Source organism: Anolis sagrei, chromosome 1 (genome assembly GCF_037176765.1).
Source record: "Anolis sagrei isolate rAnoSag1 chromosome 1, rAnoSag1.mat, whole genome shotgun sequence".
Taxonomy (NCBI): domain Eukaryota; kingdom Metazoa; phylum Chordata; class Lepidosauria; order Squamata; family Dactyloidae; genus Anolis; species Anolis sagrei.
In genome coordinates, this window is record NC_090021.1 from 315,251,082 (window position 1) to 315,268,187 (window position 17,106).

Here is a 17,106-nt window from a genome sequence, read left to right on the forward strand (position 1 = left end):
AGAATTTCACCAATAGAAAGATAGCACATACAAAGGAAATACACATTAAAATATCAATGGAATGCAGAGACATAGAAAACAAGATCATTGAGAAAATTACACGCAGAAGGTATTTGATCAACAGTTACAATTTCAAGAAAAGTTATCCTTGCACAAAGCAAAAGGATGAATATTTTCCCGTTTCATCACTAGATCAGGAGGGTAGCAAATGTGACCCATTGTCTGCCGACAGCATCCCACCACTGTTTCTGGGGGGCCCTGGGGGCTCTAGCATCCCTTCAAAATGATAATTGTTTTTGTTCAGCTCCTCAAATGGCTAGTAGCACCCCAAAGCCTCAGTAGGTGCTCCTAGTCATTTCGCTAAATTTGGGGACAATTAACTGGGTTGCTGTTGTGTGCCTTAAGTAGTTTCCAACTTATAGTGAACCTAAGATGACTGTATCATGGGGTTTTCTTGGCAAGATCTGTCAAGATGTGGCTTAGCATTGCCTCCCTCTGAACTGAAAGATGTTGTGAATTGCCAAAACTCATCTAGTGGGAATTCATGGCCAAGCACATTTGACCCAATCTTTCAGAGTCCTGATCCAAAACTCAAGAGCCCTAGACCAGGGGCCCTCAAACTTTTTAAACAGAGGGCCAGGTCACAGTCCCTCAAACTGTTGGAGGGCCGGATTATAATTTGAAAAAAAATGAATGAATTCCAATGCACACTGCACACATATATTATTTGTTGTGCAAAAAACACTTTAAAACAATACAATAATTAAAATGAAGAACAATTTTAACAAATATAAACTTATTAGTATTTCAATGGGAAGTGTGGGCCTGCTTTTGCTTTATGAGATAGGATTGTTGTTGTTGTTGCGTCCTTTCAAGTTGTTTCAGACTTAGGTTGACCCTGAGCGAGGGCCGGGTAAATGACCCCCAGGCCATAGTTTGAGGACCCCTGCCCTAGACCATTCACTCATTGTGGTGGGGGGAGGCATCTTTTTATAGAATAAGATCTTTTTTCCCAATCAGTAAAAAACATAGGGATGAATTTTATGTCAAAGCAAAACAGGGATCCTACAGGCAAGCTGTTGCAGCCTTCCAACCCTAGCATCTGCCAACTCATTTCTGCTATGCTGCAAAGATGAAATCATACCAGTTATCCTCAATTCACTTCTACATACAAATAGTGAGATGAATCCACCTGGCTGAATTATCAGAGATGTTCTATGTTTTTTATATTCTGACTCACTTGGGAGGCTAACTGGAAAGAAAGGAATGTCGGTTATGTCATTACCTTAAACACAACCCAGACATAAACTCTTCATGAAAATCAAATAGCCTAACAATACCTAATTTATGTTTACAAACCATCACATTGAATTACAATATTTGTCTGTATTTCTAGATTCAAGATAAGCAAATACAAAAGACTGATGCATGTCACATGATAAATAGGGAGGAAATTGTTCACTTTCCTTCTCCAACAGCAGACTATGTTGCTAAAAGTTATTCTAGGTTTTCCCCTTGCATTTGCTTTCTGGACCCACCAGAAAAAAAATCACCACAGTGCAGGCTTCATTCAGATGTTTCTCATCAAGTTAATCTGCTATTAAAGAACACACTGATGATGAAGCAGCCCAGAAAGAGCCTACATTCATTCCCTTTCTCCTTAGAATTTGGAACTCATGATGTTCATATGTCAGAGCCAGCTCTGTATTCTGTGCATTTTAACAAGATCATAATACAAGAATAGAACAATTGTATCAGAAGTATAGCTCACCAATTATGTTATGCTGCTTCATCATACTATCATAATACCCTACAGAACATCTTGTTGGTGTCAACTATAGATAATAATTATATAATACATATATAAAATACACAATCTCCAAGAAATTTAGAAAAAAACATAAATAGGTTTTAGTAACGTAAGATTTTTGGAGGGACTCTTGCTAATGTCATAGCAATCTTAGGTCTAAATATCGAATGTTGTTGTGGGACTTCCACCTTATAGACATCTACACCATTACCACCACCCAAAAAAAGGGAGCACAGAGTCTCCAGAGCTGGTTTGGCCACACATAAGAAGAGCGTGAAGAAAGGTCCATTTATTTTCTCTGGGTTTCAATAATAAAGAACTAATAACCTAACAAAAGGAACTATTCAAGGAAAGAAGCATTTAATAAGAATATCATTTGGTTTCTATTTAAGACTACTCAATAAAATTGTGTCCATGATCACACATATAAAAATAAAACATTTAGAACTATCAAATAATTACTTCTTTGTGCTATTTTTTAAAATAAACAAAATCCTAAAAGACAAGGTCTCTGTTATTGCACCTATAATTTCATTTTAATTCTTATTCTTGGGATTTACCAAATAAATATTATTTTACGTAAAACCAAAGTGTTTATATTACAAAACACTGATTGACCTGATCTGACCTGACATACAATCCATCCATGTGGGCTAAAATATGTGCTCAGAGAAACTGAACTGCATTAACCAGTCTACTTCTATTATCTGAGGACACACGAGGCATTTCTAAATTTTTAAACAACTATTTATGAATGTCTAATGGGTCAGACCCAGAATCTTCTTTCACTCCATACCAATACATAACTTTTAATATAAGTCTAATCACATATAAGATCTAGCCTTCAAATATTTGAAATATTTACAATATTTGAACATAATTCATGGACATTTAATTCTTGTACATTAGATCTTTAAAATATTGTTATTAAAAGAATGCATGACATAATCTGGTGATGTTCAGTATCTAATTAGTGTGTAGATTTAAAGTGTACCATATGATATGTTTATAATTACACTTTGAAAAAAGATCAAAAGATTAAAATAAAATAAAAACCTAAAACATTGTCATCTTATTGTAAAATATACGTTAGTGTCCCAGCTTACTAATTCCTTATCTAAAACCTCACTTACTTAGCAAGGTGCACATCTCAGCTCACTTAAAAGCACCTCGTGTAACAGTTTTAAGGAAAGCCCTTGCCTTCTATCAAAAAGCTGCCAGTGAGGACAGAGAAACCAATGGGGCTGCACAGACAACTTCCATGCAGTCCAGCTTCAGAAGTAAATAAATCCTACTGATTTCAGTTCAATTGAAAATATTAAATTAACTGCACAGGATTTGGACATCCACTTATAATACTAAGAACATGAACACAGTTAATAAAAGCACACAAAAACCAATGACACAATTCTGTTACATTCCACAGCCCGACAGTACTAGCACCTTTGGAGATACATAATATTTTTTTGAAAAGATATATTTAGTTATGACATAGCTTCCAAATAAACTAATCATAACAAATATTTAAATCTGGAAATCTTATTCTGTCCCCATTAAGCTTACCTATCTTATATGGTTACAAGGTATAGTTAAGACAGATTTTTCCATTTACGTGCCAGGATTCAGCAACTTACTTCAAATAAGTTATTAAACTGTCCTTTAATTTACTGATATAGTAGACATGATATACATATTGGTCCATCTCTGTGCAACTCAAGCACAATCTAGTTCTACTCGATTCTGCTTTGGTCAAACCCCAGCTGGGATAACACTGTGTCCAGTTCTGGCACCACAATCCAAGGAGGATATTGACAAACTGGACAGTGTCCAGAGAAGAGCGACCAAAATGATCAAAGGTTTGGAAACCAAGCCCTACAAGGAATGCTGGGCATTTTAGCTTAGAGAAGAGAAGGCTGAGAGGAGACATGATAGCCATGTTTATTTGAAAGGCTGTCACAGTGAGGAGGGGGTAAGCTTCTTTTCTGCTGCTCTGGAGATTAGGATATGGAGTAATGGATTCAAACTGCAGGAAAAGAGACTCCACCTAAACATTAGGAAGAACCTCCTGGCGGTCAAAGCTGTTCAGCAGTAGAATAATCTGCCTCAGAAGGTGGTGGAGTCTCCTTCTCTGGAGACTTTTAAGCAGAGGTTGAATGGCCATCTGTTGGGAATGCTTTGATTTTGTGTTCCTGCACAGCACAAAATCAAAGAGGCCCTCTGGCTCTCTTCCAACTCTATGATTCTATTATTCTAGTAAGAAATGAATTGGAGATCAAAATATGGAGAGTTACACTGCTGCCATGTCACTTCAGACCCTAAAATTTTGTGAGATTAATGCAGACCAGACCGAATATTGTCGCCTTAGTACATTAAGCTTAAATTTATAGCAGTTCAAACAATTAGTTTCCAAAAGGTACCAAATAAAAAACTGAAACATGAGTTATAGGTGGCAGCACATTGTTGACTCAGAGTACGATATTATGTACAGATCAAACTACCACTCACTTTGGTACAGGGCTTGGAAAATTGCATATCCTAAGTATGCCTTTTCTCTGATTCCTGTAAAATTTGTTAATCTTTAGACCATTGGTTCTCAACCTGTGGGTCCCCATGTGTTTTGGCCTACAGCTCCAAGAAATCCTTGCCAGTTTACCAGCTGTTAAGATTTATGGGAGTTGAAGGCCAAAACATCTGGGAACTCACAGGTTGAGAACCACTGCCTTATACTATCACAGAATGGAACTGCCAACAGTTCTGTCCCCAGGAGTGACACACTGCGAAGAAGAGGTCCAAAAATCCCATGATGCTCTGTCCTGGTACAAACAAGACAAAACATTACACAAGGGGATTAGGAAATAGGAAACTTGCCACCCCTACTCTTCTACTATTTGTAGAATAGTAAGAAACTATTTGTTTTAATAAATAAAGCTGTTTAAAGTAACACCAACTTTGAAAAAAGTTTCTTTTCTGGAGTACAATTTCTATATTGAGTACAACTGGCAATAGTTACTGGAGGATTTTGGTCATGTCCTCCAAAGACCTAACATTTTCAACTGCATATGTACAGTATAATTAAATTTCTAATCACCACCAGTTTCTCTAGCTAAAATATTATACCTATATAGGTCAGAGAATGTATGTTATTCAAATTCAAAATTGTAAAGTCAGCGAAGTGTTTTTGAATATGCACTCATGATTACATCGAAGTTTTTTTCCCCACAGTGGTTAAAAAAAGATGAAGAAGCTCAGTGAGCTTTCAAGATAGCTGCCTATGCAAGAGAACTATGGAAATAAAAATTAGAATTCCCTTTTCCTGAGAAACAGTAAATTAATACACTACTGTGTGCATTTTATTAATATTTTAATGAAGTTCTTATATAAAACACCAGTTACTTCCATTTCTCAAAATGGATTTGATATTAAAATGCATTAACTTACTTATAAATTTAAAGCAGAGTTCATGGTTTCTAATGTGGTCTAATGAACCACTGCAATTTTTATTTTAAAATATAATTTATATAATCTTCACAGTGAAATACAAAATTGGGAAAGAATAGCAAGATATGTGTGTGTAATTCACTGAACATTTACTTGCATATGTTTGATACTAGCTGCATATTCATCAGAAGGAAAATGGTTCATTATGTAAGTCATATTCACTAAGAGTGATTCAGCAAGTAAAACTGAATTAAATACTGGCACAGTATCATATGTTTTAAAATGAGCCATCTTGAGTTGCTTGTGCTATCGTTACATAAAATATCAGGATAATGTAAACAGTACAATTTTAGTACAGTTTCCATCTGCCTGTAAGTTGTGATGTAGAAGTATCTGATCAGAAGCACAATGCTATGCTTCTCCTAAAGGTAAATCCCATTGAGTTCGATGAGAGTCTGTCTGCAAGTAAACATTCACAAAATTACTGACCAAGTAATTTGCAGAACTGGGAAACCCTCAAACTCAAAAGGGAGACATTTCTCCCATGAGAGGATCATAATAGAAATGTTCTCACGAGTTTCCATTTAATCTGCCAAATAAATAAATAAATGCCAGCTTCTGTCCTGTCTATACTTACACATTGCATGAGTAAGTTAGGTTCCTAAACACAGTGTGGAAGCCAAGGCACATCCGGTGGACAAACAGTGTTAATTATGTGCTGCATGTTATCTTGAATTATGGGAAAAATCCCAAATGTGAAAAAGCTCAAGTTGGAATTTCAAATTTTTAAGTCATTCCCACAACTTCAGGGCAAAAAACATTCAGATGGAAATTCTATGTACCCTTGCAAGGTAGTTAGGCTTCACTGAACCCAGTAGAAATTACATCTGAGTAAACATGAATAGGATCACATTTGATGTCTGATTGCAAACTTTCTATAACAGAACCAAATTTTCCTAAATTAAAACAAGACAAAACAATGCTAATAATCTGAAAGACCACACAGTAAATATATCTTGGACTACCGGTATGTGTTATCTCACTCTGACTGGCAATGTTGTCCATAATAATACAGTAACACAAAATAATGTGGTCTTTCCATCCATTTCCATAGACAAGTCTGCTCTAGATTTTTCAAAACGCTGGTGAGAGATGCAGCAATGTTAGACAACTCATGTATAGAAATACAGTTTCTATATATACATGTATCAATTATTGTTTTGCATAGGTTATTTTACAATGCAGCAAGTTGTTTTTAAAATCTGCAGGGTAAACCTGGAGCATGCAGACATCTATGTACACGTTTAATGTAGATTGTCCGACTGAATGCACAATAGGACTTTCAAGAAATGTTTGCAAAATTTGCAGAGTACAGAAGCTCTGCACATACTGACAATTATGCCTCACAATTCATCATTAAAAAGCATCCTTTATCACAACTACAACAAGAAATAAGTTGCTGTAGAGAAACACAGTGTATAGTTGTGAAGCACAGTGTTTGATAACAAATCCCTTTATAGGTTTCCCAGTGCATAAATTGTTTAAAGTTAAAAGATACCCCAACTTGAAAGGGGGCAAATTAAAAGAGTATTGCATATAGGTATGGAAATCATGACAGGAAAGCAAAACCTTAATATTTCATGGCTGCATGGTGCAATAAACTCACAATTCTTAACTCAAACTGCTAGAGCAAGTTTTACAGCCTCTCTAAGACACTCACATTTTTTGCAGCTCATCAAATGCAATTACAAGTGTACTAAACCATGCAGGCGTTTATGTAGAATTTAAAAAACTCTGAATTGTATGCTACCACCAGAGCATAAACTGTCACATGTATTATGTATCACAGCATGCTTAAGTTTTGGACCCATATGATAAACAGGAATATAGAAGTATTATATAAGAAAACTCATTTTTACATTTCAAAATAGGAATAAAGATAAATATAAATATTTGTTCAAAAAACCTTAGCACGTGGTTTTAGTACTGAATGCTCACAAAGCAAACCAAGCAAGCATATCAACTCTACAATGGTACTAAAACCACCAAACAGTCTTTGAAACTAGAAAAGAGACAGTAGCCAAAGTGTAGAATAGAAGAAATTATACAGTTCTGCATACTTGTTACTCAGACTAAGTACTATCTGAACTGTTGCATATGTCTTTTGCCAGAACTTTTGTATCCATGCCACATGCTGAAATCTTTGGATGTAGCATACGGAAAATCACTGCTACATACATGGAAGCATAGATTTTTCATTTTAGCCCATATATTTTGTCTCTTTTTCTAAAGATGAGAAATTTCCAAAGAAAAGCAGCCATAATTTAGAGGTCTCCATACTCCCCAGGATGCTATTATTGGTAAATAGATTTCTGATAGTTCAGTTGACTCTCTGTTTCCTCAGTGTACAATGAGAAAGAACAGGTAGCTTGTGTGTAACTGTGGTTCTTTGACTGACCATCTGTGCCCTCACACAAATGGGTCTTGTGCTTCAACAAAAGTATACATGGGAAGTTCTGGGTAACTTATCCATGCACAACTTCCACCCCAATTCAGTGCATTTCAAATTCAAAAGCTATACTTTCTTCTGTTCCTTTTAATCTGTCCAAGAGTTCACCCTCTCAGATAAATTCAATCATCAAGCAGTAATTTCCCCTTCATCTGTACTTCTCCCTGTTATTAGTTTTCCCCTTAACTATAAAAAGATCAATTTGTGTGAGGACAAAGAAGCTCTACTTCCATGTGCAGAATTACTCCTCTTGATTGTTTCAGGCATCTTAAAAACAATTTACAAGAACTTTTTCTAAAACACTTTTTTGAACTTTGATTCAAGAATTTTAACATGCCACTGTGAGACACAACTGAAACAGGGGCTATGTTCAAAGGTGCTCACATTGCAGTAAGTTTAAACCCATTTAATTATACCTCAAAAAACCAATTATTTTTTATTCATCATTCAGAAAACTGGAAGATTCCCTCTGGATTATTGCTGTCTGTGGGATTTGCTGGCTGCAGTGTCTTTGTAGGGGTAGTTTTACCATGTGAATGAGAGGAGGAAGAATGAGAACTTTCACTAGAACTGCTGCGAGTCTCTGTACTTGTGCTTGTCTTTTTCATTTTTCTTCTTTTTGCAAGAGGTGCCTTGTCCACATTCTGGAGACAAAATCCTTCTCTTTTGTACTTGTTAAAGGCCTGTTTAAAAAGTCAAATAAAATGGTGTACAAACAAACTAGACTCAGTTCTTGTAATTGATTAAAACACAAAAATATAAAAGAGAAAATTTCCAACAAAGGTATGCCCTTTAAGATTCCTGAATGCTATGATATTTGATAATGGAGGAAATGTTTAATTATGATTAATTTTCTTTTGATTTTTATGGAGGAAGGGATGGTAGCATTTTAACAACAGGGACTCCACCCTATAGTGCCACTGACTGGGGTCATAGTATAACCAAAATAGACTAAGAAAATGTGACTTTGGCAGTCTACAACCAAACTGTCATCGCAATTGGAAAAATCCCAAGAGCTAACTCACATGCCACACCCCAAAACAAATCCAACCTTTAGCACCATTTCCCTGTAAAATAAACTGATATGTGAAGGTCTTTTGAAGGTCCCATTTTACATTAAACACCCTCCCTCCATAACGAAAATATTTAAACTGAGTACAACTTACTCTAGATCTCCATTTTGGCCCTTGTCTAAGCTATAAACCTAAGTGGGATTTGGGATTTGTGAAAGTCCGGCCTTGCATCACAAAAAGAATGCAGGAGGGCCCACTAGTAGCATGCAACATTACAATGACCAAATGGCTTCTGTAACATTTGCACACTAACTTTCCATAGTTACTATAATTTGCCATGAGATGGCAACATTGATAAATGGTATCAACCTAAGAAGGCAGCATCAGCCAACAATCCAGAATCTCATTGAGACCCATGTTTATGTGTATTCCAGATGGGGGATTGGTTGTAGGCAGCACTAAACACCAGGCCTCTACCAGTTTATGAAGGGAAACACCTGCGAACTACTGCTGGTACATAATCATAAGGATAGCAGCCAGCAGAGCTGCGACTGTATCTCTTCCACCATACTGCCAAGTAGGTAAGGTAAAGGTAGTCCCCTGACATTAAGTCCAGTCATGTCTGACTCTGGGGTGTGGTGCTCATCTCCATTTCTAAGCCAAAGAGCCAGCGTTGTCCGTAGACACCTCCAAGGTCATGTGGCCGGCATGACTGCATGGAGCGCCGTTACCTTCCCGCCGGAGCGGTACCTTATTGATCTACTCACATTGGCATGTTTTCGAACTGCTAGGTTGGCAGAAGCTAGGGCTGACAGCGGAAGCTCACGCCGCTCCCCGGAATCGAACCTGCGACCTTTCGATCAACAAGCTCAGCAGCTCAGTGCTTTAACCCACTGCACCACCGGGGGCTCCTTTACTGCCAAGTAGCCTATGCCAAATTCAGATTAAATGGTGTACAAACAAACTAGACTCAGTTCTTGTAATTGATTAAAACACAAAAATATAAAAGAGAAAATTTCCAACAAAGGTATGCCCTTTAAGATTCCTGAATGCTATGATATTGGATAATGGAGGAAATGTTTAATTATGATTAATTTTCATTTGATTTTTATGGAGGAAGGGATGGTAGCATTTTAACAACAGGGATTCCACCCTATAGTGCCACTGACTGGGATCATTCTATAACCAAAATAGACAAAATGGAAACAGCATACAGCTACCTGACTCCCAACTGTCAAAATTAGCATATCATTTCCTCAAAATAAAACTCTTTAGGCCCAGGCCAGAGATGGCCAAATTGTCAGCAAATTTCCTGCAGCACTATTGGATTTATATTCAAACCACTAAAATCCTGAAGGCAATGACAGGCCTGATCCACTCTTGTGGTGCTAAATTTAGCAGCCCAGCAGATACATACGCAATTACGTGAGGATATCCAAGCAAAGGCATACACACCCAGGCAAGGGTGGTCTGGCACATACACTCACATTAAGATAATGGCAGCCTATGTTATAATCACACACTTGGATGAGAATGGCCCGGGGACACACATGAGAACACCTGAATGAAGGGCAGCCTGGAATACGGGCACAGACACTCAGAGAATGGCAGTTAGACACACACTTGGGAGAGGAGAATTTAGTATACAGACACACCTGAACAAGGACAGCCCAGCATTAGCACATACATTTGTGTAATGGCAGCATAGGACATACACTCAGGTGAAGATGGGCAAGGAAACACACATGCAAGGGTGGCTGAGCACACGACAATAAAGGCTATCAAAAGTTCACCCTCCCCAAAGAATTATCTGCTGGATAGATCCAGGTGAATATTTCACTTCCATTTTCCTTCTCTTAAATACTACTTCAAACCTACAAGATCATATTTCATAAGTTCAAACTACTGGAACTGAGACATAAAAAAGTCCCAAAAAGCCCCAAAAAATAGTTCAGGGTAAATCAGTAAATAATCTATATAAATAAAAATGTAATGTTCATTTGTGGGATTAACATGACTCTTTCTTTAAACGTCAATAGATTACCAAACAAGCATCTAATTAATGTTGAGCTTACATTAAAAGTTGCTTTGACATAACTGTGGACAGCAGCTCCTGAAGATCCCAAATTGTCCGGAGTCATTAATGGGTTGGATGACAGCTGGCTACCATCTTGAAGCCATTCATTGTATCTCAGACTGGTCATTTTAATTCTCTTATTTGGATCCACTGTAAGAAGTCCTAATAGGAATTGATCAGACATATTTAAATCAATGAACTACTATTTATATTTTTAAAATTTTCATTGAAAATAAAATGCTTTGATAATGTGATGTATGGCTATAGAACCATATCTCAATTACTAAAATATTTGACAGAGAAGTTCCTTTCTATAAAGTCTTTTTACAACTTACTAGATTCCACGTTTCTTCCTTATTGTCTTTCTAGCCAGATCTTTTTTTAAGCAGCATAGGGGGATTAGGGGGATGGCAAAGGAAGGCTGGAGAAACCCGACTATCAGTGTCCACTTGCAGTAGTGTGACTCCAGTAAATAATGCAAAAAACAAAAAAAAATGTGCTGGGGAAAAGCTGATCCTTTTGTAGCTGTGTGCCTGCATACAACAGGTAAGGTACGCAAGCAGTTATCCCCAGAACTCCCTACTGAGAATGAATCAAAAGCAACACCGAGAGAATAGAGGAAAATAATTAAACTCATGTCATTAGCTATTCCCAACATATTACAAAACAACAGATCTACGGGTTTGGCCACCAAAATGGAAATCACAAAAAAAGTGGAGGCTGGCAAAAGAAAGAAAAATTCCTGGATGTTTCATGTGAAGCTTCAAACAGTTTTTTTTATAGAATCAAAAATTGTTTTGTTATACATCTACCTTTTCCCATTTTATTAGTGCTTATGATTAGTTTTCAATAAATTATTTACTGAGAGATGTTAAGCTCTTCTTTTTGCCATGTCATTTCTATCTGGTACCAAATATTCTCTCAAAGGTCTAATGCTCAGGAATGTGCCGACTTCATTGACTGAGATATACTTGCATATTAACAAATTTTAGGAAATGATAGCACTGCAGACTGAATCCTGTTACTAAGCTTGGGCATTTTACAGTTAGAGAATCCCTATTAAATAAACTGCTTAGAACAGTCTACTTCTATTGTGTATTTACAGAATCTGCAAAAAATAGCACCCCAATTGATGGCAACCATACCATAGCTTTACTTGTTGTGAGACAGCAAGGTATAGTGATTCATGGAAAATCATGTTAACTATTGCAAAAGCTGTAGTCCGGAAGTAGTAATATGAGTTTTAGTTTTTGTCATCAAATCATTCAATTAAAAAACCCCCACATAGATTGGATATTCATGTGAAAGTCTTGAAGTAAAGCCTGTCAGAATAAGACTTGTGCCAACATCCTAGATTACGTCAACATTAGAAAGAAATGACCATAGTTTTAGTAAATTTTAAAAAATAAAACTGCTAACAGGTACTGGAATTACAAAGAACACCCTGATGAAGTTTTTGGTCAGTATATACCTTTGATCAAATCTTTGGCTTCCTGAGACACATTCTTCCAAGCATCCCCTTCAAAAGAAAATTCCCCTCGTTTAATATTCTTCATGATTTCCAATGCACTTGTGCAGGTTATATTTTTTTCTTGAGATTGGAAGGGCACTTGTCCTGAGAGCATTGTATACTTTTCAGAAAAGAAAGAAGACTAAATTAAGCTCTCTCTCTTTCTGTTTATATATATACACACACATACACACATTTTTGTTGCTATATACCTTCAAATCCACCCCAATTGATGGCAACCATACCATAGGTTTACTTGTTGTGAGACAGCAAGGTATAGTGATTCATGTGTTGGACCAGAACTCCAGGGAACCTGAGTTTGAATCCTTGCTAAACCATGGAAATCTTCTGGGTGACCTTGGGCAAAACACACTCTCTCAGTATCGAAATCCTGCCAACAAAATCCTATGATAGTGTTGCTGAGTCAGAGTCAACTTGAAAGTCCATAACAACAAATGCATACATATAACAAACATAATATATGTCAGGATGTGCATTTGTTATTATGCCAAAGGTAATTGTCTTCAAATTTCATTCAGTTTTGTGGAAATGAAAAGAAATTATGACCATTTTAAGGCAACTTTATAAAGATACCTGGCACAACCTCTCCACTTAGGCAGAAAAAATGAAATGTAAAGATACAGAATGGGCTCAACAGCAGTACATGTGAAAAAGATCTTGGAGTCCTTGTGGACAAGTTAAACATGAGCCAACAATGTGATGCTGCAGCTAAAAGTCAATGGGATTTTAGCCTGCATAAATAGGAGTATAGTGTCTAGATCCAGGGAAGTCATGCTACCCCTCTATTCTGCCTTGGTTAGACCACACCTGGAATACTGTGTCCAATTCTGGGCACCGAAATTGAATGGAGATATTGACAATTTGTCCAGAGGAGGGCGACTAAAATGATCAAGGGTCTGGAGAACAAGCCCTATGAGGAGTAATTTAAAGAGCTGGCTATGTTTAGCCCGCAGAAGAGAAGACTGAGAGGAGATATGATAGCCATGTATAAATATGTGAGGGGAAGTCATAGGGAGCAAGCTTGTTTTTTGCTGCCCTGGAAACTAGGACACAGAGAAATGGCTTCAAACTACAGGAAAGGAGATTCCACTTGAACATTAGGAAGAACTTTCTGACTATGAGAGCTGTTCAGCAGTGGAACACTCTACCCCGGAGTGTCGTGAAGGCTCCTTCTTTGGAGGCTTTTAAACAGAGGCTGGATGGCCATCTGTTGGGGGTGCTTTGAACACAATTGTTCTGCCACTTGGCAGGGGGTTGGACTAGATGGCTCATGAGGTCTCTTCCAACTCTATGATTCTATGATTCTATTTAACTGCAAAATGCTGGTCTTGTTTCCCTCTGTAGGACTATGACATCTTTAAATCCTGTGCGCATGTGAAAAAAAACCATAAGGGTTATGGCAATTTTGGATTCCCAGTGCAAATCAAAGAGCAATAGATGAAAAGTCATATTCTGAATTTTAATTGACATTCAATTCTAAATCAAAATGGTTTTGATCCAAATTCAACTAGCTCTGAATCCAGATTGCTGAAGTGGGCCCCCAAAACACACTTTCATTCATCTACATTAAAATGTTGATATATATTTGCAAGCTGAAGTTTACATAACAATTTTAATATATCCTAAAAATTGAAACAAATTAGTATATTTGAAAGCTAGAGAATGTCCACACTGAATGTGTTTGTTTGGAACGAATAAGAAAATTGCCAACTTCAAATACACAGCCTTTTTGGTACTTTTTGTGTAGTGTGTCCTGCAGAAATTACTTTCTCAACCAGGTTTTAAAAAATCAATATCTCAACAAAGAATTGCAAGTAAGACAAGCTTCCAGAAGCTCCCTACTCACCTCACTGATGTTTTAAACCAAGACAAAGCATCCAATAAAAAGGAGTAAAGCACAAATGCATATGCTAAGTCCCTGTACAAGATTAGGATCAGATGAAGAAGCATGGTGAACTCAGTAATTCCCTAACCTCAGCTAATCATTGGTAAGAATCAGTTAATATATCTAGGTAAACAAACTCAACATCAACATGAAGCAACAGCAGCAAAACACATGTAACACTGGCAGGGATGTAGTACTACTCAGTTTATTGCACCAAGTGTCATATTTACGATTCTCAGTCTGATGAACAATGCAATGAACTCCTGGATCTCAAAGGGCAAATCCATCAGGATAGCACACCTGGAGATGTTGTTACAGGCAAACAAGTTGGTGGACGTGGTTTCAGGAAAGTTATTTCAACATCCCAAATCCTCTCCATGAAAAACTGGAGTTTCAGGGAAGGACAACTTTTCAAAATAGAGGACAATAATCTCCTAGAAAGGATAAATTCCTCAAGTCAAACCGATATCCCCTGGCACCAAAGTAGAATTAATGGTAATAATGGGAAACTCCTGCCTCGGAAGCTGCCATGTGGGAATATAACCCAGTTCTTTGTGGATTACTCCTCCACACACTCCAGAGCATGTAGTTGTTAATTCCGGGAAGCCAGATTTAGGTTGTTAAGAAGAAGGCTAAAAGTAAAGACCTTAACAGAAACTTTTCTAAAATGATACCTGTTCTATTTGTGAGATCTGTTAGATGGCTAAAGAAAAGAATTCTAAATCAGCAGATCATATAATAGTATAGAGAGGACAGCAATACACTTCTATAGCATTGAGGAATATTTTATGACAAGAAGGGCCAAGCAATGGGCTCCACTTGATGAGATTGGGACAAGACTACTGGCATTTAAAGCAAAAAAGGGGTCAGAGGAGCCTTTAAATTGAATCTTATGTAGTAAACTCAAATTAAACAAGACTCATCAAAATGGGTCTGTGTCAGGACTCGGTTTCCTGGCCTTGGATGTTGGCGCAAAAAACCGGATTCCTGACATGGAGGACTGATAAGGATTTGCAGCTGGTGGCCTTGGGAGGGGCAGTTAGTGGTTTGGCGAGGAAAGTTGAGCGGGATCTTTGGTCGGCGGGAAGAGGGGATTCGAATGTGGGGGAGGGTATATAAGGGCTGACTTGCGTCTGTATGCCAATCCTGGCTTTCATTGTGTATGTGCATCCAGTAGTAAAAGTTTCCTGATTGATTACGGATTGGCGTCCTGTGTCCTTTCTGGGAGCGGCTACTGTGAGCTTACATTAAGCCAGGATTCATCGGTGCCATCCCACGGCTGTGGTGAGGTACCCCTATGCAACAGGAGGAAGATCCAACGGAGGGGGGAGAACCAGCCTCCCCTTTCGAGAATGCGGAAGAGGAGCTGGAGAGAGTGAATGCCTTGGCTTCATCGACTGCGTACGCCCAGCCCAACGGAGTCACACAGAGGCGAGTGAAGGGGGCAGGGGCAGCAACGAGAGAAAGCAGCGGGCTAGAGTTTCCCTCCCCGCAGAGGTTGGACTTCCTGGAGGAAAAGATGGCATCAATGGAGACCACCCTCACGATGATGTCAAAGGTGATGGAGCGGCTGGCCCCCCTGTTAGAGGAACCACCACCCCGAGGGGAATCGATGTGGAGCGCGGGGGAGAGGAGTGACCGGGGACCCGGGGCACGTCCTAAAGCGCAGACGAGTTGGAGGGCCGCTGCGGAGAGCGATGAGGAGGAGGAACGACCCCGGGGACTGGCGTCCCAGCAGACGTTCCTGGTGCCCCCGGCCGGAGCCGGGCGCGGCACAGGGCGTCAGGAATTGCCCCCGGAGCAGCGAGGGCTCCAGGGAGGGCCACCGCGAGCGGAGAACCGGGAGAGGCAGCCCCTTCTATACCAACCTAGGAGGGAGGAGCTGAGGATCGAGTTCGGAGGAGAAGCCGGGAACCTCGCATACTTCCTGACTATGGTGAGGGGATATCTAGAAGATAACGCCCTTACCTTCGGGTCAGAGGCAAGCAGGGTGCGAGCAGTGGGCGCAGCACTGAGAGGGGGAGCAGCGGAGTGGTACGTCCAGCTCCACGCCAGGCACGACCCATGTTTGGGATCTACAAGGCGATTCCTGGCTGCGATGGAGGCGCGCTTCAGGGATCCGCTCGAGAGGGTCCGGGCGAGGGAAAAGCTGCAGACGATAACCCAAGGACATCGCTCCGTGTCCGAGTACGTGGAGGAATTCCGGTTGAGGGCGGAGAAGGTGCCAGAGTGGTCCAATACCACCAAGGTCCAGATATTCAAAGAGGGCCTGCGGAAAGAAATCTTGACCTGGGCACTTCATCGTGACGATCCGGAGGAGATAGGCGGATGGATTGAGCTGGCCGGCCGCATCGAGACAACCTTGGCACAGGTCAAGAGGCATCAAGGAGCGGCGCCGCAGCAGATGAGAGCAAAGGAGGAGAGTCGGAGGACGGAGAGAGGCACGGTCGGGAAAGCCCCAACCGGAGGGCCCAAGGAGCAGAGGGGCGGCTGTTATGTATGCGGTCGCCTTGGCCATCGGGCTGCCGAATGTCGACAAAGGAAAGGGGGAGAGTCCCATTTCCCAAAGTTCAAACCGGCTGCAGGGAAGAGAGCGGAGGAGAGCCCCCCTTCTAGGGCCCCAGTGGGAGATCTGGTGAGTCACAGCCCAGGAATGCTGGTATTCCCGATCAGGCTAGAAGGGGAGGGGAAGTGGGCCAGCTGCAAAGCCCTCATGGATTGCGGCTGCTCAAGAAACATTATGACCCCAGAATTAGCGGACGAACTGAAATGTGAGAAAACCCCCTTGCAGAGCCCCATAGCATTCTCGCAGCTAGATGGATCAGTGGCGGCTGGAGCCCCGG

General features: G+C 39.6%; 1 protein-coding gene across 1 annotated transcript in view; it reads right to left on the minus strand.

The window, feature by feature from the left end:
• Nucleotides 1-3,285: 3,285 nt before the first annotated feature.
• The window catches only part of RPS6KA5 (ribosomal protein S6 kinase A5), a 44,691-nt gene continuing 30,870 nt past the window's right edge, over nt 3,286-17,106 (minus strand). The window contains exons 15-17 of the mRNA XM_060756728.2: nt 12,319-12,478; nt 10,846-11,009; nt 3,286-8,440 (exon numbers count right to left, since the gene is read on the minus strand). Of these exons, the coding sequence (XP_060612711.2) occupies nt 8,201-8,440; nt 10,846-11,009; nt 12,319-12,478 (564 nt within the window). The 3' untranslated portion in view covers nt 3,286-8,200. The remainder of the gene's footprint in view (nt 8,441-10,845; nt 11,010-12,318; nt 12,479-17,106) is intronic.